This window comes from Neoarius graeffei, chromosome 14 (assembly GCF_027579695.1).
Source record: "Neoarius graeffei isolate fNeoGra1 chromosome 14, fNeoGra1.pri, whole genome shotgun sequence".
Lineage (NCBI taxonomy): Eukaryota > Metazoa > Chordata > Actinopteri > Siluriformes > Ariidae > Neoarius > Neoarius graeffei.
In genome coordinates, this window is record NC_083582.1 from 29787540 (window position 1) to 29799817 (window position 12278).

A 12278-nucleotide genomic window follows, 5' to 3' on the forward strand; every position below is an offset into this window, starting at 1 on the left:
TGGCACATGTAATTTTAACATATTTAGTTTTAAGGGGTGGGGAGGGGTTGGGGCAACAGAAAATCTGTCTGTAATAGATAGTTTTCACTGATGTCACGGCATTCCGGGGAATGCCCCCCAGCTGCCATCTTGGGGGGCAAACAAAACGGACCATTGCCACGACCGGCTACGTTATCTCAGACGAATTTATGAAGTTATATAGTCAGTTTTCTAAAATAAAGATCAATGTCGGCAAAATCAAGAAAACAGAAGTATATAGATACATTAGACGACATCTCACGACAACGGTATGCAGCCAAACTGGCCTTGATTGGGGGAATTGACCCCTACGAAGTGGACAAAGATGCATTTTCAAGTGACTATGCAGGGCTGCCAAAGCCTGAAACTGCCAAAGCCTGCTCCAAAGCCTGAAACTGACTTCATCAAACTTTAAAGGCTACCTGATATATACAACTTTATATATTCACAGCGCGCCTTTTGGCGGATGCCGCCTGAATCGCGCAGATCCGATTTTTTTTTTTTGGGGGGGCGTTGGAGTGTCTGATTATAATTTCAAAGTAAATTCTGTATTAAAATTACTAAATAAGCAAATCCATTACAGTTCATGAAAGAGGAAGTATAAGGATGAGAAAAAACAGTTTAAATCGGAAAGCTGCGCACATTTGCGCAGTCCTACACACCGCTCGGGCTTCGCAAATGTGCGCAGCTTTCCGATTTAAACTGTTTTTTCTCATCCTTATACTTCCTGTTTCATGGCTTATTTAGTAATTTTAATACAGAATTTACTTTGAAATTATAATCAGACACTCCAACACCCCCCCCCCCCCAAAAAAAAAAAACGGATCTGCGCGATTCAGGCGGCATCCGCCAAAAGGCACGCTGTTTGCATCCCAAACACAAATCAAATCATATAAAATAGACCTAAAATGTTTTTCAAAAATGACCCTTGCGTGAGTGAAGTGACAAGTTTCAAATAGAAACGTGACAAACAAGCGATATTAAGTGTACATTACAATGTAAACGTACACTCAGCGGTTCCAGTTAGGCATTCTCCAGAGATTGTTCACATGATGTTTTGGTTTCCAAAAACAAACAAACACAACTGATTATTTAAACAACTTACCACTTATAAAATGATCGGAGCAGACTTTGCTGTGTTTGGAAGGCTGATAATCCTTGCGGTTGATTCTCGCAAGCCATAGATTTCTCCTTTGTATGCTGAGTTTCTTTGTTTGCTTGCCTTCGTGCTCCCGTACAGTGGGAATTCCATAAAAGCTCCGCTTGACTTCATCATCTGACCTATTACGACAGCAGTGAATACAACAGGTGTGCACCATTGTTAGCTTTAAATAGCCTGCTTGGGTTCTTTTGAAGACTTTGTACTCGCACGTTACAATGTGTGCTCAGTCACCCATACGGTAAGCTGGACCCCCAAGATGGCCGCCACTAGGGAATCCCCGACTCTGTGACGTCATGTGAAAACTATCTATAGAAAATACAGACATGCTGTAAGTTGCAAGTGTAATTTCCATTGCAGGCAACAGTAGACTCTAAAATGATTTATGCTTTGTTTCAGTCTCAAATTTCCATCAAAGCAGGTTAATTGGTAACAGCTGAGGGAAACATGATTGTGATTGAAGTGAGCATGCACCAAAGGCTCAGTCTTTGCAAGCAAGGGTGGGTTGTGGCTCACTTCTTTGTGCTAAAATTTGTGAGACAATTGTTAGTTAATTCAAAAAGAACATTTCTCAACACAAGATTGCAGAGAATTTAGGGCTTTTGAAATCTACAATACATAATACAACCCCGATTCCAAAAAAGTTGGGACAAAATACAAATCTCATCTCATTATCTCTAGCCGCTTTATCCTGTTCTACAGGGTCGCAGGCGAGCTGGAGCCTATCCCAGCTGACTACGGGCGAAAGGCGGGGTACACCCTGGACAAGTCGCCAGGTCATCACAGGGCTGACACATAGACACAGACAACCATTCACACTCACACCTACGGTCAATTTAGAGTCACCAGTTAACCTAACCTGCATGTCTTTGGACTGTGGGGGAAACCGGAGCACCCGGAGGAAACCCACGCGGACACGGGGAGAACATGCAAACTCCGCACAGAAAGGCCCTCGCCGGCCCCGGGGCTCGAACCCAGGACCTTCTTGCTGTGAGGCGACAGCGCTAACCACTACACCACCGTTTCGCCCACACAAAGTACAAATTGTAAATAAAAACGGAATGCAATGATGTGGAAGTTTCAAAATTCCATATTTTATTCAGAATAGAACATAGATGACATATCAAATGTTTAAACTGAGAAAATGTATCATTTAAAGAGAAAAATTAGATGATTTTAAATTTCATGACAACAACACATCTCAAAAAAGTTGGGACAAGGCCATGTTTACCACTGTGAGACATCCCCTTTTCTCTTTACAACAGTCTGTAAACGTCTGGGGACTGAGGAGACAAGTTGCTCAAGTTTAGGGATAGGAATGTTAACCCATTCTTGTCTAATGCAGGATTCTAGTTGCTCAATTGTCTTAGGTCTTTTTTGTCGTATCTTCCATTTTATGATGTGCCAAATGTTTTCTATGGGTGAAAAATCTGGACTGCAGGCTGGCCAGTTCAGTACCCAGACCCATCTTCTATGCAGCCATGATGCTGTAATTGATGCAGTATGTGGTTTGGCATTGTCATGTTGGAAAATGCAAGGTCTTCCCTGAAAGAGACATCTTCTGGATGGGAGCATATATTGCTCTAGAACCTGGATATACCTTTCAGCATTGATGGTGTCTTTCCAGATGTGGAAGCTGCCCATGCCACATGCACTAATGCAACCCCATACCATCAGAGGTGCAGGCTTCTGAACTGAGCGCTGATAACAACTTGGGTCGTCCTTCTCCTCTTTAGTCAGAATGACACGGCGTCCCTGATTTCCATAAAGAACTTCAAATTTTGATTCGTCTGACCACAGAACAGTTTTCCACTTTGCCACAGTCCATTTTAAATGAGCCTTGGCCCAGAGAAGACGTCTGTGCTTCTGGATCATGCTTAGATATGGCTTCTTCTTTGAACTATAGAGTTTTAGCTGGCAACGGCGGATGGCACAGTGAATTATGTTCACAGATAATGTTCTCTGGAAATATTCCTGAGCCCATTTTGTGATTTCCAATACAGAAGCATGCCTGTATGTGATGCAGTGCCGTCTAAGGGCCCGAAGATCATGGGCACCCAGCATGGTTTTCCGGCCTTGACCCTTACGCACAGAGATTCTTCCAGATTCTCTGAATCTTTTGATGATATTATGCACTGTAGATGATGATATGTTCAAACTCTTTGCAATTTTACACTGTCGAACTCCGTTCTGATATTGCTCCACTATTTGTCGGCACAGAATTAGGGGGATTGGTGATCCTCTTCCCATCTTCTGAGAACTGCTGCCACTCCAAGATGCTCTTTTTTATACCCAGTCATGTTAATGACCTATTGCCAATTGACCAAATGAGTTGCAATTTGGTCCTCCAGCTGTTCCTTTTTTGTACCTTTAACTTTTCCAGCCTCTTATTGCCCCGTCCCAACTTTTTTGAGATGTGTTACTGTCATGAAATTTCAAATGAGCCAATATTTGACATGAAATTTCAAAATGTCTCACTTTCGACATTTGATATGTTGTCTATGTTCTATTGTGAATACAATATCAGTTTTTGAGATTCGTAAATTATTGCATTCTGTTTTTATTTACAATTTGTACTTTGTCCCAACTTTTTTGGAATCGGGGTTGTATTATGAAAAGATTGAGGAAATTCAGAGACATCTTAGTGCAAAAAGGTCAAGGTCAGAAACCACTGTTGAATGTGTGTGACCTTCGAGCCCTCAGATGACACTGCCTAAGAAACCGTCATGCTAATGTGACAAATATAGTCACATGGGTTCGGGAGTATTTTGGAAAACCACTATTTCTTAACACAGTCCACCACTGCATCCAGAACTGCAACCTGAAACTGTATTACGCAAGGAGTAAGCCATTCATCAATTCTCTGCAGACATGCCACTGATTGTTCTGGGTCTGAACTCATATCAGATGGATCAAAAGACAGTGGAAATGTGTGCTGTGATCAGATGATCCACATTTCAGCTTGTTTTCAAGAAAACTGGATGTCGAGTTCTCCATGCCAAAAGTGAACACGACCATCCAGTTTGTTATTGGAGACAAGTGCAAACACCAGTATCTGTAATGGTACGGAGGTGCATCAGTGCCCACAGCAAGGATGAGTTGCATGTGTGTGAAAGTACCATTGACGTGGAGGTGTATATCAGGATTTTAAAGAGACATATCTTGCCATCAAAGCAACGTCTCTTCTTAGAAAGTCCATGCTTTCAGCAGGACAATGCCAGGCCTCATTCTACATGTGCTACAACAGCATGGCTTCGTAGACACAGAGTGCGTGTGCTTGACTGGCCTGCTGCCAGTCCAGATCTGTCTCCTATTGAGAATATATAGTGCATCATGAAGAGGAGAATCGGACAATGGTGACCACGGATTGTTGAGCAACTGAAATCTTGTATCAAGCAAGAATGGACAAAGATTCCATTTATAAAACTACAACAATCAATTCCCATACAATTAAAAAAATATATTATTAAAGGAAAGGTGATGTAATATAATGGTAATAATTCCTCTGTCCCAACTTTTTTGAGTATGTTGCAGGCATCAAATTCCAACTTTGTTTATATTTACAAAATACAAATAAGTTGGTCAGTAAAACTACTGAAAATATTTTCTTTGTACTTTTGTCAGTTAAATAAAGGTTCACATGAATTAACAAATCACATATTTTTGTTTTTATTGCATTTTGGATAATATCCCAACTTTTCTGGAAATGGGGTTTGTACCATCCCCTTTTAATAATTATTATGATGATCTTATGTATTATTTTGGCAGACACAAGCTGACCAGACACCAGTACTACCTGCAGCTCAGGAGGGATATTTTGGAAGATAGATTGCCCTGTAATGAAGAGACTGTCCTTTTTCTCAGTGCTTTGGCTCTACAAGCTGAATTTGGGGACATTTTGCCTGAGGTATTGGCAAATTAATTAAGCATGATATAGCCTCTTATTTTTCTTAAGGTCTCTGATGGTCCTACAACACAATGCATTTAATTATGCACTTAGATATATTTTTCCAACCTTAGTACATATGTATAGGGGCCTGTCATTGTGGTCTGACATGGCACTTCTGTCAGTGGCCTTAAAACAGCTGGCTATGATTGAACTGACAGTCCCCTGGGAGGACTGCATTGAGAAGGCCAAATACCAGGAACTGGTGGGGAGTGCCAGAGTGAGCACAGTGCCAACCTACAGAGATAGGGCTTCTTTGGACACTTGACACTCTGCTTGGCGTTATTGCTGAAAAGAAAAAAAAGCCATCAGGGCCCCCACAGAGGCAACAGAAAGAGCCTCCTGATGACATTAGATACAGAGGGCTAACCCATCGTCTAATGATGCTGGGATGCAACTGGTGCCTGATCAAACCTAACTGGGTCACCTGAGCAAGGATGTATGATGTTGAAAGATCCAAAACACATGATAACCTCAGGTACCATCACTAACATTCAAACTGTCAGCTCTGTAGCTGCTGGTAATTATCATATAACTAAGTTGACCTCAACAAAATAGCACACATTTTGGCCAGAAATTCTCCTGATATTTGAATTGCTTGAGATTAGAAGCAATGGATGTTTACCACATTAAAATGGATGATCAAGGTTTTACAACTTTTACAAATTTAATCTAACAGAGGATGAGAACTGGGCTTGGAGATTTTTTTTAAATGAATAAATATGCAAATATCCAACAACCGTTGTGCACCTGTTTTTAGATGTATGGGAAGGAGTACTATCAGCCTGAGTACTATGTCCCTAAGAGCATCATGGAGAAAATGTCCAGACCTTACCTGAAACAACAGTTACAGCACTTACATGCTAATAATGCAAATATGACTACTGAGGAGTCTGAGCTAGAATTCCTCAAGGTGATGCAAACTTTTTTTTTTAATCTATATCTATAATTATGCTGTCATTTATTATTTGATATATAATAATAAAACTGGCTGTGAATGAGTGAAGTTGCATTAAAATAAAAATTGGCAGATAGAGACTGATTTCAAGATGGGTGTATGATTTTGGAAGTGTTTGTGTTGTTATTTTCGACACTTGTATAGGCCGTTCAGGAGCTTCCAGAGTATGGTATGCTTTTTCATCATGCGGCCTGCCAAAAGATGCTCAGTGCAGGACAGCTGCTGTTGGGGGTGTGTGCCAAAGGCATCATTGTGTATGAAGTTAAAAGTAACATCCGCATCATGAGATTTAGATTCTACTGGAGAGAAACCATCAATATTTTTGCAACTGTAAGTCCACATCAACAGAAACCTGGACATGCTTAAGATACAGATAAAACAATGATGACGACATTACTACAGCTCAGTGGGTAAGATGTTGGACTCCTGATCGGAAGATCATGAGTTCAAATCCCAGCACCACTAAGCTGCTGCTGCTGGGCCATTAGAAAGGCCCTTAAAGGTCATAGGCAATGGTCGGAGGTGAAATGTAGAATATCAACTTTATTGTCTAGAAGAACAACCCAAAAAGCAAATTCAATCTTCCTAGTGTCTAATTTGCACCCTAAAATTGAATAAAATGGTTAAAATATACTGTTTTGCCCAATTTCCAAAGGTTTATTTACATCTCACTTATGCGCACTTTCACTGCCAGGGGACAGTCGTCGTGACGTCATTCAAGGCAAACAGACTGGGAGCAGTTCTGTGTTTACTTGTGAACCAAGCACACGTGTACGGACTTTGGTTGTGAGAGGTTGTGTAAAATGTCTGAAAGTGATAGCGATTTTGAAGTAGGAACTCTCCAAATTGAATATCGATAGGTGAAACCATATGTATAAACCTATGGCCGTTGTGAAGCAATCGGTGAATGTGGCTCACTGGTTTGACCATGCGGCCTCGGAATCGGACAGCGACTCGGCCGACTCCGATCGCAGTGACCCCGGACCTCAACAAGACTTGCGCCCAAAAGATTTATCTTGGTAATTATGATAAATTCTTACTTTCGTCGTAATACTAAATAAGAGCCCTTTTGAAGAATAATTAAACCGCCCTCCCTAGTGGATATAGGTAACAATTACTTGACAGTGGTCAAGGCCACATTAGCCTGCCATCCGCGGCATTATACTATTTATAGCCTACTCTAAGCGAGGAAATATCCCTTTTGTCTCATTTCCACAATGATTGTACAGGATCCATCAGGATTCTTGACTTGTCATTTGCAAGCAAAAGTAAAACCAAACTTGATTTGGTTTCATGCGCACAATCCACTCTCTCCACCTCTTCTCTTCTTTTGGAAAAAGCCAACCCACTCGCTCCGCCTCTTCTCCTTTTTCGGAAAAAGCCAATCCTCTTGCTCTGCCTCTTTTCCTCTTCTGGAAAAAGCCAATCCACTCTCTCTGCCTCTTCTCCTTTCTTGGAAAAAGGTAAAAACTTCTTCCTGAACAGGTCCCGTTGTTACAATTCACTGCACAACTATAAGGCATGTTTTTTCTTTGGAAATTCCTGAATGCGCATCTGCACTCAAGCCAAACGGCAATGCAAGTAAATGGAAGTGGACTAAACTCAAGCAGTTTGTTTGTCTTGAATGACATTGCACGCCGAGTAGTCATGAAAATCGCTGAACAGAAATTTGCCGCGATCCGCACTAACTTATTTTAATTATTACTTATTAACAATACTTCTTGCGACCAGAAGAAAATTACAAAGGGTTTTTTAACATATAAAGTTTCAAATGTGCATAAACTGAAAACCATTGCCTATGACCTTTAAACCTTGACTGCTCAGTTGTATATGTAAATGTCAGTCACTCTGGATAAGAGTGCTAGATATTGTCTGCCAAATGCTGTAAATGTAATCTCAATAGAAATATTGCACTATCCCACTGCTTAAAAAGAAAGTGTTATATTATTAGGTATTTTCTTTTAAATAAACCTTAATAGTAGCAAGCTTACCATACTCTTTGAGTGTGTAATTCGTATAAATTATTGGATATTGTTTATACTACAATGATATAGGAATTGGCAGTGCTTAGATTGATTAAAAGATGGTTGATTAGTTTTCTATAACAGCTTGGAAAGTAATGGCAGCTACAAGGAAGATCACATGTTAATATGAATGTTCTGATACATTATCATTTCTATAATAGCAATTTAAACAGGGACTTGAATGGCAGATGCTCAATTTACACAAGTTAAAAAGATGTGTAAGTGGTCATATAGGGAAAATAAACAACTTTATAACAGGTAATCTTGTTCGCAAATGTTCAACAACATGAAAAGAAACTATTAACAGATTAAAAGTATGATTCGTCTGTGGCAAAAATATAAGAGGAGTAGAAAAGTCTGAAACATGCTGTTATTTGAAGATTATCACCTTTTGGGGCAGTTACACATAACACTATTATTTGTCTATAATATCATGCTCCATATTTTTTTTTTTTATTCCTTACTTATCTGACTGTCAATTCCCCCCCAATATGGGTCTTTTCCTACACAGAAGCGTAAATTTGTCATTGTGAGCAGCATCAGTAAGAAGAAGCACACTTTTCTTATGGAAAAGTCCAGAATAGCAAGGTACCTCTGCAGCCTGTGCACAGCACAGCACAAGTTTCACATGGAGATGAGCTCTCGCCAGATGAGCCACAGTCTGGTCTCGGGCAAGTCCCATACTGTGATACAAGTTCTCCAATAATTTATTTCAGAATGTATTTCTAATTTAGTCACAATTACTTCAGTTATTACTTCAGAAACCTTGTGACTAAGACTTAATGAAAACTAATATAAGTTTGCATGATCTTATTGACTAAGAATGTTAACTAGATTTCATTACTAGCTATGTTAATATACATTAATCCAACTAAGTTTAACTTTTCTCTTTCTCTAGAGGACAGTAATTTGCAGTGTGAAGTGTCCAGTGCCCCCAGTGAAATGAGCAGGAGTATTTTCTGTTTTGAGGGGACATCCAATGATGGCAGACCTAATGCTATTCACCATGACTCCATGAGCAAGCTCTGTGATGACATTGCCAATCGTATTGAAACCAGAATCAAACAGCAAAGACACTTACTGGAGCACTACAGGTTAGAGCACTAAATTCTGTAGAGGCTAGTAGATCCTGGTAATCCTTACATGATTTAAAATCATAACACTATCTCAACTGACATGCATGTCCACCCATACATAGTGTCAAGTAGCAGATACGGTTGCAAATGCAAGTAGTCTTTAACGTGATGTGAGCAAATCCAAAACTACAGTTAAATGCAGAGTCAAAAACAAGCCCTGAGTCCGGTGCTCGACAAACAGACTTTCAAAGACCAAGAACCAGATAGTGTGTGGAAAAAATATAAAGGTCTAATATCATTGTGAGTGGGCGGCACGGTGGTGTAGTGGTTAGTGCTGTCGCCTCACAGCAAGAAGGTCCGGGTTCGAGCCCCGTGGCCGGCGAGGGCCTTTCTGTGCGGAGTTTGCATGTTCTCCCCGTGTCCGCATGGGTTTCCTCCGGGTGCTCCGGTTTCCCCCACAGTCCAAAGACATGCAGGTTAGGTTAACTATTGACTCTACATTGACCATAGGTGTGAATGTGAGTGCGAATGGTTGTCTGTGTCTATGTGTCAGCCCTGTGATGACCTGGCGACTTGTCCAGGGTGTACCCCGCCTTTCGCCCATAGTCAGCTGGGATAGGCTCCAGCTTGCCTGTGACCCTGTAGAACAGGATAAAGCGGCTACAGATAATGAGATGAGATGAGATGAGATCATTGTGAGTCAAGGCTTTGTGACAAGTGTATGAGTCTGGGCTATTTATATGTGTGTGCTTCATTGTGTGCAGGTGTGTATGATCAGTAGTCAGATGAATGTGAACATACTTGCCAACTTTTCAAAATTCTCATGGGGAAGAAAAGTGCGTGAACGATATTTTCAGTTGGATGAGGGTATGATGCGCGGTTGAAATGATAAAAACAGTGGATCCCAATTAATTGCAAACTATTTGATATTTATACAATTAAATAGTTTTTTAATTGTTGGTATTGTTCTATCAATTACTATAGGTTATGGGATTCATGTATCAGGCATGAGAGAGCTCTGAGTGAAAAATCTGAAATAATACTCTTGTCTTGAATTTTAATATAATAACAATGAAAAGGAAGTCTTAAATCAGATTTTAGCTGAAAAGTCTCATGTCTGAATATTGTATACATACAGAGACCCACAGAAAATAACACAAGTGATGCTTTAGAAGAATGTTTATAATTTCTTAAAATAGTCACAGTGAATGAAAGTGTTATTGGACTGCATCAAATGTGTTTTCCTTCTGTAAGCTCATGTAAAAATACAGAGAACTATAATATCATATATAAATGAAATTTTAATAAGATTTAACCAAAATAGTAACAACTCAGTTAAATAAATACTGCACTGTCTTAGTACTACTAAAATGCATTTCTCTCACTAAACACTTTCCAACAGAATTTTTAAAAAGCACTAGAAATCCTATCAAAATCCTATCGGAATGCATCAAAGGAATTTGCTCATTTGCAAACTTTGACTGAAAGTTTTCAAACAAAATTTTAAAATGGCATTATAAATACTATCATACTAACAAAATATACTCCACAAAGAAATTCACTCGAATGCAAAATTTTAGTACTACCAAAATACACTCACGAGTAATCTTTCACTTAAAACCTCAAAACTCTATCAAAATCAATCACTTTCCAGATAATTCACTTGTAAACTTTCACTTAAAACTTTCAAACATAAATTCAAAATAGCACTATAAGACACTACCACACTATTCAAATACACTCATCAAACAAATTCTCTGTCATGCAAAATTTCACTAAACACTTTAGAAGTTGTACATTTTGTTTCTGAAATGGTATGGAAGACTAGTTTAATTTCACACTCAAATGTCCATTATATTCTGATTTAAGGTATCTTTACCTTAAAATGTGTAACTGACTGGTCAAACGTTTGCTTATCCATGGAAATTCATTCTCCCATGCAACCTGGTATTTGCATTCATATTTTTGCCGTTTGGTATTTGGTTTAGTGGCTATGATGAATGACTGCTTGTAAAAAATGTCGGACAGCCTGGGTGAATCCTACATTACGGAAGTGACTGTCATTCTGTTTGTTGATTGGTTAAAAATCAGTTGACGTCAGCAGTGTTTCTCATACGATTCTGATTGGACATAATCGGGAGTATTTTTAACTTGGTGGTAGGGATTTCCCCAAACCGGGAGATTATCCAGTTTTTAACAAATATGATCGGGATGTGGGAGATGGAGGCTAAAATCGTGAGCCTCCCGCCGAAATCGGGAGGGTTGGCAAGTATGAAAATACAAGTTCCATGCCTCATAAATGAGCATTGCTGTGAAATCATTGTAAAACATAAGCAAGGAAAACCATTTGCTTGTCTGTTCTGTAAAATAATTTTCCTAAAATGTCACTAAATGGGCACCACAATAATTGGCTGTATAAAAACACAGTTTGTATTATGTGAAATTGACTTTAGCTTTTTACAGTTAAGTAGAATAATACACATGTAAGAGCTAAAAAAAAAAATCTTAATTTGAACAGAAACTGCCTTGCTGGCAAATACTATGACCTTCAGTCCAATATGATGGGTTTGTGTATCTCTATTTTTTGGATTTTCCCAAACCGGGAGATTATCCAGTTTTTAGCAAATACGATCGGGATGCGGGAAACGGACGCTAAAATCAGGAGCCTCCCACCGAAATTGGGAGGGTTGGCAAGTATGTGTGAATATGATAGTGGCTGTGGGTGATGGGAAATGGAGTCTGAATCTGCCATGTTGCTGGTACTTTGCAAAAATAAAGCAAAGTAACAATTAAAAGTAAACAATATAATAAATATTAGAAAAAAATATCCCCAAGATATTATATTACTCCTGTCCTAAGATGATGATAACATTATTGGGTAATGGATATTATGACCTTGTAGTGCTTTGACTCAAGATCTTCAGAGATTTGCTGGATCTTCAAAGAGAAGCTCATGTGTTCCATCCATCCCTTCATTTTTAAGAGGTATGGATAGATATTCACCTTCACTGAAATTAAAATTGGTTTAATTTTTTTCATCCATTCACTTTTTTATTCATATGCAATCTGATTTGGTAATGTACCCAATATGAGATGC

The 12278-nt window shown here is 39.3% G+C and overlaps 1 protein-coding gene across 1 annotated transcript in view; it reads left to right on the forward strand.

Annotated features, from left to right (window-relative positions):
- frmpd2 (FERM and PDZ domain containing 2) overlaps positions 1–12278 on the forward strand; it is a gene marked incomplete at its 3' end in the record, with an annotated part of 63074 nt that overhangs the window by 40965 nt on the left and 9831 nt on the right. Inside the window, 6 exon segments of the mRNA XM_060938831.1 lie at positions 4946–5084; positions 5884–6036; positions 6226–6411; positions 8617–8776; positions 9004–9199; positions 12084–12166. Coding sequence (XP_060794814.1) covers positions 4946–5084; positions 5884–6036; positions 6226–6411; positions 8617–8776; positions 9004–9199; positions 12084–12166 — 917 coding nt within the window.